The sequence below is a fragment of the Cornus florida genome, unplaced genomic scaffold, assembly GCF_030987335.1.
Source record: "Cornus florida cultivar Cherokee Brave unplaced genomic scaffold, ASM3098733v1 CherokeeBrave_3.0.0_Hap2_Chr04, whole genome shotgun sequence".
NCBI classification, from domain to species: domain Eukaryota; kingdom Viridiplantae; phylum Streptophyta; class Magnoliopsida; order Cornales; family Cornaceae; genus Cornus; species Cornus florida.
Genome location: NW_026775574.1, coordinates 105,354,643 through 105,369,589, shown reverse-complemented (window position 1 = coordinate 105,369,589; position 14,947 = coordinate 105,354,643). Strand labels below are relative to the sequence as shown.

General features: G+C 34.2%; 1 protein-coding gene across 3 annotated transcripts; it reads right to left on the bottom strand.

Annotated features, from left to right (window-relative positions):
• Positions 1-3,793: 3,793 nt before the first annotated feature.
• LOC132304491 (synaptotagmin-4-like) lies at positions 3,794-12,009 on the bottom strand. 3 transcript variants are annotated; one of them, XM_059802187.1, is made up of 13 exons: positions 11,610-12,009; positions 11,373-11,475; positions 11,234-11,286; positions 10,990-11,110; positions 10,427-10,548; positions 9,015-9,116; positions 8,781-8,855; positions 8,431-8,510; positions 7,655-7,805; positions 7,343-7,573; positions 5,722-5,925; positions 5,278-5,391; positions 3,794-4,337 (listed from the first exon to the last, which is right to left on the bottom strand). In XM_059802187.1, exons 1-13 carry the CDS (start codon positions 11,712-11,714, stop codon positions 4,191-4,193), a joined length of 1,608 nt encoding a protein of 535 aa, XP_059658170.1. In that variant the 5' UTR covers positions 11,715-12,009; the 3' UTR covers positions 3,794-4,190. The 3 variants fall into 3 exon arrangements, with proteins under 3 accessions (XP_059658170.1, XP_059658169.1, XP_059658171.1); XM_059802186.1 differs by having other exon boundaries at positions 5,722-6,018; positions 11,610-12,008; XM_059802188.1 differs by lacking the exon at positions 5,722-5,925 and having other exon boundaries at positions 11,610-12,008.
• Positions 12,010-14,947: the final 2,938 nt, after the last annotated feature.

The window sequence follows — 14,947 nt, the reverse complement described above, 5'->3', positions numbered from 1 at the left end:
GATCTCAATTTTCACTGCACATTTAATGTACTTAAGAAAAGAAAATCTCGGAACTTTTAAGAAATGAAAATGATTTTCAACCTCCATTTTTACTGCATTAATCACACTGATTCGGCGTGAGCTCAAAAAATAAGGAAATTTTGTCAATTTTCGAAAAAAAAATGTAGTAGGGGATTTTGCTTCTGCATGGCATGAGGAGAGAGTTGGGTTGCTTCCGTATTTATGTTTTGTGGAGTGTTGTAGAGTGGTGGAGGATTTTAAAAGACTAGATGTTAGATATTTTAGAAAAGTATAGAGTTTTGAAAAGTTAAATATTTAAATTTTTTATATAGTGTTCTAGAGGTAGTTAGCCTATAAATAGATGAGGGTGTCATTTGGAAGCACCATACTCCCGGGGTGAGTGAGATTGAGCCAAGGATTTTTTCAGCAATAGTTTTTGTTTATGTTTTCATCTAAAAGAGAGAACGTGTTTGTTGTGGGGATGCACACCAAGGAAAGGAAGAACTAAGATTAATTAAAGACGGTAGATGTGAAGTAAGATGAGCACAAATGAAAGAAAAATAATGAAAAGTAGGATGTCTAGTCTTCACTCTTTCTCTGGTTTCACTCCTCTAATATTTTAAAAATAAATAAGTATTATGCTTGTATTGTCCATCAATAATCTTCCCTATTATAATATAATATAATGATATAGGTTTTCATATAAATTAAAACAAAAAATTGTACTTATAATTGAAAATTGAGCAAATTTAAATAAAATTATCTTTTATAGTAATCAAATCAAATACTCTATTTTAAAATATTTCATCTAAAATTTTCTCACCAGCACAAATTGTGAGCCGGTTTGGGGGAGCTTTCTGGGACTTGAATCGGGTTTCCAAGCCCAATAAGGCGTTCCTAAAAAAATGGTAGTGTGTGACGAAATAAAAGAAAATGAATTTTAACCAACCTCAAAGTCTTAGGAAGTTTGTTCTAGCAAAGTGTCAAAAATTAGGTTTTGGAATTCATCTCTAGGAAGCCAGCGTAATTTTAAGTAACAAATTTTATGGACAAATTTGTCACCTATTATTTCATAAAACTTGTTGATCTAGTGCTCTAGTAACAAATTTTATGAACAACAAAAGAGAGTTGTTAGGAGTCTTTTACTTTAATTCAAATTCCAATACTAAAATACTTTTCCTATTTAAACTAGTTCTTTGAGAATTTTTGATAGGTCACAATTCTTCAAAAGCTTCATCATCTGCTATCTTTCTTCTTTTTTATTTTTTTATATTTTTATATTTTATTATTATTATTATTATTATTATTATTATTATTTTTATCTGCTATCTTCACTTCGTCACTTTATCTCTTTTGTATGTCAATTCCTTTTTTTTAATTTTTTTCCTGCTGTATGTCAATTAAACTACAATAGATTTGTAGTCTTTCTGGAAATTATTTAGGATAAAATTGTCAAATTAAAACTATATAAATTTTTGAAAGGAATTTCAAAAAATACATCTCCAAACAATTTTATCTTCTAAATTCATTCCTAGAAGGAATTTTGGAATCAAGAAGCCCCTCCAAACAGCGCCGTATGTGTGTGGCAGTAGAAGGGACGAGGAGACGAGGAGCTTATATGATGGAGTAGACTTAAGAGATGAATCTTTACTTGAATATGAGTATCACACCGAACAGTGAATTGCCTGACTATTTATACCGAATACAATTAAGTGGGGAGTTCCAATTCTTTTTTTGTTGCATAATTGACCAATTAAGAGAGTAAATTTAGCAATTCATTACAACTATTCGTACAAAAATCATTTTCCTAATTTTTATTCCTTAGTTATTGGAAAGCAGTTGTCCTATTCAAAGCCTTTTATCATCCATTAACAAAAAAAAAACCAAGAGAATGAATATTTTATAAATATGGAGTATAAAACTACACCAATTTTTGTATTTCTGACCACGACACATGAGGGAACAAAATTCTATCATGTGTCATTGTTCATGTGGAATGCACCTATAAATAAATAAATTAGCTGTAGTGAATTATTTACACTCCTCCAGCAGCCTCCATTGTTTATTCCACAAAGTACAAACATTTTCTAAATAACTCTATTAATCAAAAAAAGATGAATGAGCATCGGTTTGTGAGAGTTTTTGACATTGTTTCAACAAATTGGGGCTGTTTTTGTTTCAACTGACAATAATGTGGTAGAAGGCGTAAGTTACGAATTTATCCAACAGAGAGCACCTTTACATCTAAACCAATAGTGTGAAACCTGGTTTTCATATGACAATTTAGTGGCATAATGTTATGACATGATACAATAACATTTAGGGTTCTTTAGGACGAGAAATTATTGGTTACAACAGTTGTGACCAGTACACTCCGTTAAGTAAAATAGTTGGATTTATCACAATTTACTAAGCTGTTATGTGAGACTATTTGCTTTAGCGGAATTTAATAAGTGCGGCGACATTTTTTCAAGGGTTGCGAGAGAAAAACACTCATATGGCATGCATATAGAATGTATAACCCCTTATAGGTTTTGAAAAATTCATAACATTTAATTTTTGAGCAAATAAATGTCTGAATGCTGAAAAGACTAAAGTGTCTCTCTATAACTGAATAAAAATGGTAAAAAAATAATTAAATGTGAAATAACTAAAGTGTTCCTCTTTTTGTACATTTTTCCTCGTCCTTATATATAAGGGCATTATTAAAAGAGAAAAGGGTATTTTTAAAATTTTATATATCAAAAATGTCATGTGCAATGCACATGACTAAATTTGTAACCAAACAGCGACCTCAAGCCCTTCTTTGATCATTTTTTCACGCACTTGCATACCAAAAAAAAAATAATAATAAATTTTATGGGTGATATTTGCCCAAAATTTAAACATTATGAAAATTTTCTCACTTTGCCCTTTTTTCAAATATGATTCACATTGGAAAAAATTGAAGAAGTCAACAACACATGTTCAACAGTATGAAAATCCAAGGCACATTTTTTACACACCCCATCCACTGCTCACAAACACACACACACTGTAACGACCCACTCCACCACATGGTATGAGGCCTTTTGGGGTGAAACCCAAAAGTAAAACAGTGCGTGCTCCGGCCCAAAGCGGACAATATCATACCATGTGGTGGAGCGGGTCGTTACTGCACCCGTAGCTCGCCAGTGTGGTAGCTTGACAGTGTCTCTCGCACCCGCCCACGGCACACCTGCCCACAAGGTTATCACAATCCACCCCCCTTGGAGGCCCGACGTCCCTGTCGGCACACTTCCGACTGGGTCAGGCTCTGATACCATTTGTAATGACCCACTGAACTGATATGGCTGTGCATCATGAGGTGTGGCTGGTACTAAAGTTGTGGATTGCTCACCTTCACCAACTCTCTGCCGTTTCCCTGCTCGCCAATCTTGTCTACCTCTCTGCCAAGACTGACCCTGCCAGTTTCTCTGAGTCTGCTGCTATTGACCCCTCTGATTTTGTTGAGAGCTGCTCTGATACTATTTGTAACGACCTACTTCTCCAATTGGTATGAGGCCTTTTGGGGTGAAGCCCAAGAGCAAAACCGTGCGGGCTCAGGCTCAAAGCGGATAATATCATACCATGTGGTGGAGTGGGTCGTTACACACACACACACACACAAACCTTTCTAGTAATAAATCAATTTTCAATATTACTCTAGCTGCTATGTTGATTTCAGTAGAAATTTACCACTTCCAAAACAAAGAAATCTTTCCGATTTAACCCTTATGGTCAATTGATGTTCAAAATTTTTATCCCCAAAACATACTGATAAGTAGTTCTGCCTACTTTGTTTATTCAGTTTTAAAAGAACACAATGATCACAAAAAATGTATTAATATTTTTATAAACAGAAATAAATGAGGTTGAACACCAAATCTTAATGTTTCCAAACAACACTATTTACAACAGCATATATGTACCACTGTGCCAGCTTCAACAATTTCAAATCTTCATGATTTCCCTCTAAATTTGCCCTCTAATTGTAATAGACAAAAACAGCAAGACTTGAGCTCAGTTCAACAACTTTTTGTTCCATGTTGATGCTCCAATGAAATTTCTTCGGCCCTTCATCAAGAGGATATGCTGGAAGACTTGGATATAGAACCCGGAACTTGGGAGATTTTCGGTGTGTTTTGTTTTTTTGTTTTTTTTTCAGTTAATCAGTAATCCCGCAATATCGGCTGTGGAGTCCACTTGAGATGCAAATGCAGCTTTCCTGATTCAGTTCCATCTAGGTCAAATGTGTCTGTGAACTCCCCTTCTAATAAAACCCTGGTGAGTGTCATGATGCATTTTCCTATCATATCCTGTAATATTTAGTTGAAATTAGTTTAGCTGAATGATTTAGTAGTATCATAATAGTCTGTAAAGCTCAAAACAAAGATTACAATAGACAACTTGCGAGATCGAGTGGAAAAAACAGCAGCCAGTTGACAGATAATCACTAAAAAATCAAGTGAAAACTCAACCATGATTGGATGCCATCAGTCATAATAATGGCTTCCATTTTCTTCAGCATTTCTATTCATGATTATGGATTTTTAACACCCAAATTCCAAGCGAACTTCAATGGCCATTCAAACCTCTTCGGTATTCAAATGCACATAGAATTTTGATTTTATAATCCCATTAATAATTCTTCTTCTAATGATCATCGGACAGTTCTACTACCCTTTAACCACCGTATAATTCAAGATTGATCCTAAACCAATTAAGTTGAACACTCGATGCCTTACTTAAGGGGAGGAAATTTGGGTGACCAGTTAGGATATTACTGGACTGCTTTAATCATATGCCATTTTTCAGAATTTTTAACTATTACTGGATCTTTATCACATTTTTCCATTTCAACAGCCGTCAAATTATATATAAGAAATTCGAAGAATAGTAAACATAAATGCCAATGCATTCACTTACCAACGTGTAAAGAATTCAATATTTGGTTTCCTACAATATGCATGATTTCTCATGACAAATTTAATTTTTTTTGTGGAGTGACTTCATGCTTTTGAGTGTGACATTTTCACAATATTATATTGGAGGAAAGAATATATTCACAAGTCACAACTAGTACCAACTATAAATTTGCAAATCCTAAAACAGCTATATTGGATTACCATATGATATATTTCATTCTAAAAACTGAAGAACTGATCAAATATTTTTTAACATAAGATATTGCTAACTAAAGGCCAGATTACCAACCAAAAAAGGCAGAAATTGATGTGACTAGTAAGAGAAGTATACCTTCCCAAGAATGTCATGATCCCAGACTTCCAAAATTAACATATCGTGTAGCGCGTCCTCAACAACAAAATGAAATGTTTGATCCCAAACTGGATTTAAGCTGTGATTTGCAACCTGAGAATGAGGGAACGAACAGAAATCATAGTCCCAGTAATTTCAGTATAGAGTACCGCAATAGTTATCTATAATAATTAAGTATACTTGTTTCAACCTTTAAGGTGATTGTATCCACCTAGGAGAGTTCGAAGGTCCTATAAGAAACATGTTTATAAGTAGGTGAATTATGTTCTTTTGGTCCAAAACTTAAAGCCTCCATTTGATTCTCAGAAATAAGTATGGAACGAAAAGCAAATGGCTTAACAGAGGATGTAATTTCTGTACCATAAATCGTTCTTTCCAAGAACCAATTGGAGTGTTATCACAATTGGACAATCAGAATCTTACCCTAGTCCTATTTCTCTGTTTGGATTTCTTCATTGTAAGTACAACATAGGGATCGGCCTTTCCCATCAGATCCACTGCTGGCAAGTCTTCGGCACACATTACTGTCAAAGAAAGGACCCCTCTCAAGATGGCATCCCTCCTCATTTGTTTTTGAGATTTTAAAATATCATAATCTTTACTTTCGATCATTCCTGCTTTAAGGACCTTCTCCAATATAGTTAACGAGTAGTCAGGGTCGAAAGGATTTGTAAACCTACTCTTTGTGCCTAAAGGACAATATAAAAGCTCCAAGTGCACCTAGAAAATGCAACAAATGTAAATCAAGCATGAAACTACACTTAACATAATGAACTAAGAAATATAATATAACACAAACTTCAGAAGATAGGTATATGCAATAAAATTGTTGGAACCTCTCTCTCTCTCTCTCTCTCTCTCTCTCTCTCTCTCTCTCTCTCTCTCTCTCTCTCTCTCTCTCTCTCTCTCTCTCTCTCTCTCTGTGGCATGCATGCACACATGATATGGACACGGTATGACATGGACATGCTGCCATGTCAAATCCTAAAATGAGAGGATAAGGACATGGTTTGGACATGACATATATAAATTAAAATTTTATTTATATGCGTCTACTATATAAGACAATTATAGAACATTATTAACTTTCTAATTTCTATACTAAGTATTGCATAATTTGAAGGATAAAAATATATATATGTCAAGAATTTTATTTTTTATATGCTGCTATCTCCTATTATATTTACCATCACAATTATATTTTTATATAATATTTTAAAAAGTACAATGCATGTTTGTCTTGTGATGGTCATTATCTATGATATGATTTTTCTACAAAGAAAGAAATATTGGTCAATCCAGAGTGTCTTCATCCTATGAAGATGTTTTGTGCTACATGTTGGTTAAGTGGAATGGAGAATAAAATTTATTTTTGAAATATGGAACCGTCCATGAGGTGTCAGATCATTTTCTAGGAGTGTTCATGAAGTGTAGGTATCCAACACCGACAAGGCACCTGCATGTAGAAGCACAAGCTTCTTAGATAGTGATAAAATTTGAGGTAGTGTGTTACCCTATTTGTTTAACGGACAATGAGTAGGATGCTTGTGTTTAACCTATTGTATTTGTAATCCATTTGTGAATTTTTGACTAACGAATTGAGATTTTCTCTTCTATTCCTGTTTTCTTCTCTTGGAAAAAAACAGACCCTCAAAATGAAAAAAATCCATCCAAATTCAGTGGCCAGAAACAGAATATGCTGTAAGTGATGATATATCCATTTTTGTTCTTCGGTGGAAGTCTCTCTGAAATGTGGAAAATCATTGTTAATATAAACCACTTCTGGTCTCATAATTCAATCATGTCATTGTGATTTCCCCCCTTCTACTACGGCTTACCACAAATTTACATACAATTTACAAAAGACCTTATCAATTGCGCTTGGCTGAACGAGTCTTTTACTGTAGTTATAGAGATAATTAGATCCGATCTTTATTAATACTTAAGATCCTATACAAAACTATGCAGTCAAATACTAATCGAATCCGAATACTGTAATCTATTTGAATGAGATTATAATAGAAGATAGAATTGGCATTCTCACCTGACCCCTGTATTTTTTATCCATATGGAACTCTGAACCCTTGACCAGTTTCAACCACATGTCCTTCACCTTACCAGGCTCAAGGTCTTTCAGCAGCACCTGAGCATAGCCGACGAGTTCAGAAGCTTGAACCCCTTCATCATCAAAAACTCTTACTGTCAAGTGTTGAGAAAATGCATCTTCAACTACGAACTCAAAGTGCTCATTCCAGATTGGATTTAGTTCGTTGTTCTAGACAAACAATGCAGAGTTCTGATCAATCCAAAAGAAAGAAAAAGGAAATTGATTGAGAAATAAGGTGACTTGACTTACAATCGTTTTGCTCGTTTTCATTTTGTCACGCAATGGACGTATAAATAACACAGCATAAGGATCAGATTTTCCGATAATGTCTTTATTTAATAAGTCCTTGGCCTGTACTAGCTTCACCTCTAATGTTCCAACAGGCTTCAATTCTAGGTCACTAAAACACAACAAATTCACAAATGAGGCCAACTTGCATCACATACCAGAAAAAAAAGGAACTAGTTTTCTTATAGTTTGAATGTTTCAGTGTAACCATCAAAGTACTTAAAAAGATAAAGTGGCTTTTTGTTTGTCGCTTCAATGAATTCATTGTACATACAGGGAATATTAGACCATTCTATGATCAGGCCTAAGGAACTCTAGTGTCAAAGGTTGTCACATAAAAAAATAAAAATAATATGCATTGGTGTGCATATTAGTATTACTTCAACTTAAACCAAATGAACTAGGAGAATAAAAATATTTAAACCAAATGATATAATGGTGCGACGGACCAAGGCATTGGAGTGCATATAGGGCCATTCCTGAAGTAAATATGCATAAAATTACTTCAACTTTAACCAAATGATTGTTTAAATATGTGTTTCAATCTATTTTTCCTCTTCCTATCTTAGTTTATTCATTCTGCTTGTTTTCGAATTTTTCAGGCCAAATATTGAGGAGTTCTTTCAATAACGAGTTGTTGCTTAGGTCAACAATGCTAAGACCAATACCAGAACTAAAGCCATGAACTCGAGTAGAGTGACAATTGACAGTATAAAAAGACACCACACTTAGCTTACCTATAATTCCCTGGTAATATGGGTATAATTCGCCGAACTGGCCATGTAATAGAATCTTCAATAGCATCTTGTATCATTTCCTATACAAAGGAGAATGAAAGTTTCATCGAACCAATTTACCATCATAACATGTGTCTATTTCGGGGAGGGGTAAATGTCTACTGAACCAAAGAACCGGTACCAAATTCAGTATGAAAGAGTAAATCCAATCACTGTAACGTAACATGAATGTTTAGTTATATAACATCTTGAGCCCCTTCTTGCAAATATGATGCACCATTTTTAGGAGATATTTGGGAAAAAGAAAAAGAAAAAGAAAAAGAGAGAGACAAAGTATAAATTTCTCCAACCTCTATAGCATCAGAAATTCCTGGAATTGTTGATATATCACTACCAACAACCTTGAGCTGAAAATCCAGATTTTTCTGCAGGCAAAAGCATATGGACACTTGTCAAGAGAGAAAAAAAAAAAAAAAAAAAGTGGATTGGTATATTTTTTTATTACATTTGTGAAGAATTACCTATTCCCAAGTTATTAAATTTTCCTTAAAAGCAAAAAACAACAACAAATAACGATGACTGACCTTTTCTTTCAAGGAATAAGAAACAGCTCCAAAACAAGGAAACACATCAACTAGTGGCTTGAAGATTAAACTGAAAACCCCTGTGAATTGAATGTTTTTGACCTAGATAAACATATATAATCAAAATATTATAAAAGATGTCTTTTAGTACAATCATCTACCCAATTATTTATATATCATGAAAGCCTATCTAACAGTCATCTACAAATCCTTCAAGAAGTAAAAGAGACTGAATATAACATTTAAAAAAAAAGGAAATTCCCAAAAATGGAGGAACTTAAAGAATCAATTTCAATCGGGGGAATTTGGTCTATCTTGAGGCAAATGAAACTAGAGCTACATATGAAAAAATAAGAAGGTGCAAGATGGATTACTCGTAAAACTTGTGAGTTGATGCACCGGAGACCTTAACTAAAATCCGCCTTCATCTGAAGGAGGTTGATTATGGGTAAGGCGAGGGTGTAAAGGAGGTTTACTTCTATATAGAGGTAATTCTACTATGAAATACATTAGCGTCTAATTGGAGGAGTGCAACGTGAAAACCAAAAATGTCTAAAAACAGAACGAATAATACATAAACGGAATAGGACCAGTTCCAGTAGTTGATGACTCTGAACAAAGCCATTCCAACTTGATGTCCACTTCACAGAAGACATTTATTGTTTATACAAATAATTAAAATGAATTCAAAGTAAAATTCCAGGCTTCCTTACATACAAGGATTATGAAAATGAGATCGCGTGTATGTTGTCTAGTGTAGTTGTATATATATTGATTGGCCAATTCAGATAAAAAGGCATAGGCCTCGAATTTTCCACAGCTGCTGTACATTTTATTCACAACAGAAAAATTGGAGCAGAAAAACAACATGCGAAGCAAAATGCAGTAAAAGGTTTATCGGTGCAGAGTATATGATAGTAGTATGATACCCCGTAAGTAACCAGAGTAACAAACATACATCAAACATTATTGTATACATCTGGAGAAGAGATCATAGAAGAAGAAATGTTTTGAGTTTCAGATTTGTGTTCATCAGTTCAATCACAAAGGTCTTGTTAAGTTTCTATGACCAAAGTCCAAAATGAGTAACAATTTTGGCCTATACATCATTCAGAATATCTAGTTATACAATAAATCGAGTAACTCAGAATGCCTAAGAAATTTACAATTAAATATTTTTGTACTTATTTTAGCCACTGGAACTCGAGAGCATCAAATTATCTGTATGGCATATCCGCATTCAAATTAGGAATTAGACTTAATCAGTGACATAATACAGTATGCAATTCTGCTGTATATGCAGAAATTACCAATTCCGAGTCAAAAGAAAGTGTTAGAATAGTTGTATATCAATTTTACTATCAAGAATAAGCAAGATTACTGTTGAGATAAGAAACAGGTTGAAGACTGGCCTTTATAGGTAGTACCACGCCAACTTTGGTTTTAACATCAATTGTGATACTAGGGTTTCCATCCCACTGCAACTCTAACTCCATGGTGACCCCCCTAGTGTCGCCTTCGATAACAGAAACACCTAAAAGACATCAACAACTCGTATGAGCACCAACCAACGCCTGACAAATGAGATCAATTTGTTTAAATTTACATGTACATATATACACACACATATATAAACATCTATCAATGTTCAATCCGGAATGAACCTCTTGATCTAGATGATTTTTACCATAGATTTCCCAAGGATTTACCCAGAAAATGTTAATTGATATTTGAAAACATAGGAATAAAATGCATAATGAGTGGCCTTTAATTATTTTATTTAAAATGTAAAAATACCATATTTACATATCATGAACACCACACCAAATTGCAACTAAAATGGTTCTGGTAAAATTTTATTTTCTTGAAACTAGAGGCAGAAATTAAACAGTCTCATGAATGGCCATTTGGGTTCAATCCCTTCATATTAAAATAAAATGAAATGAAATGAAATAACATTACCAATCCAACTAACCTGTGAATTGTGGAGCCACAGTACCAAGTGTCAACTTGGAAAACTTGAGAGAAGATATTATAACTGGTCTATATTGCTCTAGAATTGGCTCAACATAAGTTCGTATTAGCTGTGATGCTGCCTACACAACCACATCACCAACACACACACACACACACACACACACATACACAACAATTGTTAGTGTCACCATATTAAATCCAGCTAATTATAAGCATTAGACTTTATGGAAACCAAAAAATACCTCATTTACATAAGGCCAGATTTTTTCAAGTTGGACATTAAGCCAATTTAACTGCAATTATTAATAATAAATATCAGACAATAATTAAAAAAATAAAAAAATAAAAATATTTATAGAGAGAGAGAGTTGTAACTCAACTTCTGTTGTTGCAAAAAGACTACCCAAGGAGGGTAGCAATCAGGTGGAAGAATTTTTTTTGAATCCTCAACTGTCATCCTTGAAAAGGATATGACCGTTGTTGCCTAAAATCAAATAAGAAGACAATAACAGCTTAATATATATATATATATATATATATATATATATATATATATATATATATATATGATAATAACAAATTTGATTAAATGGGTATGAAGAGAATTGAATCAAATACCAAATGAGACCGACGTTGAGATCGATTTTTCTGTAATTGAGCAAAACAAGTCATTAACCCAATACTGAAGGCGATACCAAAGAAGAGACCAAGAAACAACCCCATTTTTCCCTCAACAAACCCAGAAGTAATACTCAGTTTTCTTAAATGATCAGCTTTGGTGACATTGACACAGGTCCATGAACAGAGCTTGCTGGGTCGTTCATTCTTGTTTTTTTAGAGAGGGAGAGAGAGGGAAAGAGAAAATTTGATTGGGAGGTTATGGTGGGGATGCACAAATGTTTTTGTCATAGTTAATGATTTAAGATTTGATTATTTTATTAATAAAATATCTGTTGGTTACGAGCTTTGGAAAGGAAAAGGAAGAGGATAAGGAAAGTATATGTTCTTTCCTTCTTCCACTTCTTTCTAGATTTCGTTATTCCTTTTTTCTATTTGTTGGCCACAAATGAATTTATTTTTTTATTTTTTATTTTACTTTGGACTTGTGCATATTATTCATGCACCCATGTAATCTTGAATATTCTCTATTTTGAACACATTTTAGATCAAATTTGGGTAAACCGTGTATTCGGTCAATAAAAATTATTATAGCAGTTAGTTGAAAGCAATTTTTAAAAATTGGTGAGACCCATTTCATAAAGTAGTATATTTCGAGTGATTTACTGCCCAATAAATACTCATTTTTGTAATTTTAAAAATAATTTAAATTGTATGTGCTATTATCGAATAAGTAAATAATTTTTTTTTATAAAAAAAGTGACCGCTTGATGCTCGACAAATCAATCAAAATTGGTCAATTCTTTTTCTATCCTTTCATTTTTTAATTGTGTTGTCTATTAATATTTAAAAATTTACAAATTTCATCTTTTGTTGAACAACCATTATAATGGTAGGCCTTTTTCTTTTTACTAAATGATAGATGAATTCCGGAGCTCTTTTAATCACATTCTCATTTATGAAACACCCCCACAAGATGGATAAATGTCACTTAACCAATAGGTGATTATGTTTTGATTATATGATTTTTTTTTTTTGGATAAATAACAGGGACATGAATGCATAAAATATCAATAACACAGTGGATAAGTGCAAATATGGAGAATACTTGGACTCGCCTCTTTTCATAACAAAAACAAATGACCCAAAATGCTGTTTTTTTCTTCAGTGGTATCAGATTCTTTGTTTAACATCGCAATCAAAGCTTCGAGTCGGCCAAAACGGTAAATAACCGTCTATCTGCCACGTTGGTTTCTTGCCGCCATGGACAGTTACTTGCACGTGCCACCTGTCCGTACAAGAAAAGTGCTCCATCTTTTGATTCAAAGAGATTAGAGAGAGTCTTGGTTCAACACGTGTGCTTATTAATCGAATCTTGGCATTATTCTGGATTATTGCCAATTTCTGTCAAATTATTAGTAATAAAAAATATCAAGCTTTCTTACTAATTATTTTTAGAATTAAGTGTAAAAAAATTTCGATATAGTGTAAAAAAAAATTCTTATGCGATATAAAACTTTCTTTTATTATCAATTTGGTGCAAATACTTTTTACATAAAAAAATAATAATATCCTCTTGCCAATAAAATGAAATAAATATTAAAAAATTTATGCAATCTAAAATTACATTTTAGACAATTTCCAAACTCACCCACAAAATTCAGGCAGCCACGCATCGTCAGCTTCTCATAGATGCAATCATCTCTTCGCCATTGACCACCCGAACCAGAGAAGACCAACTGTAACTCTTCTTCCCCATCAAACCCATCGCCGATCGGTTGCTCTATCTTCTTTGCTCATCGCTCAAGCACATCATCACAAGCTTGTAGTCATGCCGGTCTGTCGCCCTAGGGGCAACCCGCCTGCTTTATGCTAGTTAGCCTGGGCGGCCAGCTCACCGACTGTTCCGCCCTTGCTCGTTGACGTCGTTCCTCGCCTTCATCGTCGTGAGCCACTAATCATGAACTTGTCGTCGCCATGAACCAACCTCGTCGCTGCCATCAAAAAATATGAGACCCAGGCTACCGCCGGAGTTACAGTGATGGACGTTATGATCTACACGCACCAACAGCAAAGGCGCGTCAGATCTACTCGCACCAACAACAAGGGTGCGTCACGTTCACGCGTCGCCCTCAGTATCACTTACACTCGTCTTCTCTATAGCTCAACTCAGAGCTCCACATCGGAGTTCATGGTATTGATAAAACGGGTCTTCTCTGTAGCTTGTCGGAGCCTCTGAGCCACTTCCTTTCCAGTTGTCATCCACCGCCGGAATCACTCCAGCATCGACCCATGTTAGGACACCGGTGTACTTTTATAGTCGCCACCATCGCTGTCCTTGCCCGTCATTCTGTCTTGCATTGCTACCGATCAGAATCCTTGCTTCGCTATCGATCAAAATCCTTACTCGCCGACGTCGCGCATCGCTGAATATAGCCGGAGGGACTGTTGGGTTCAAACCCAGTTTCACTCTCTTCTTCTTCTTCTCCTTTTTTTTTTTTTGGATAAATAGGAATGCAACGATTAAAGACTTTGCGAGAGCCGTGGAGTCGCAACAAATCGAATTGCAGCCATTGATGCAACAATAATTTCTCTGAGGAGTTCATCGTTGGTTTGGTGATGAAGAATGGGTATTGATTTTCGGGGGCAAGAAATGGAGGTAAAGAGAGGGAAAGAGAGAGAGGTGGGTTTGATGACGAGAGTGAGCATCCATATTGAAACAGAGGAGGAGGAGGAGGAGGAGGTTGGAGTTTCTATTTTTATTTTTAGGGGTAATTTTATTGACGCTCGGGCTAAATATCACCTTCAAATATATTTAAAAAATAATTATCACTCATGTTACAAAGATTTGTTCCTTTTTTTACTCACACCCTAAAAGTTAGTTAGCAGTTCTGTCAGACCACTTTTTACATGTAAAAAGGCATTCTTACCCTTTGACTTTAGTTTGACCCACTAAATTGTTTCTTTAACGATTCAAATGACATATTTACCTTCATTTTATTTTAGTTTGACTAATTAAATTATTTCCTTAAGTATCCAAATGATATGTTTACCCTTACTTTTCTATTGAAATCAACTCACCTTCTTTAAGTACAATTTTTTTTTTTTTTTTTACCAGTAATATATTTGTAATTGCTTGCTAATTTGAACCTTATAAATGTGAAAAAATGTATATAAATTTGAGGGTGATATTTTGAAAAATATTTTTAACTTGTAATTACAAATTTTATTTTTGAATATGTAATTGCCAATTTTTTTAAACCTATAACACGTATGTTTTCAAGGGCAATATAAAACAAGGAAATTAACGTTGTGTTTGTAACAATGGGATTTCATGG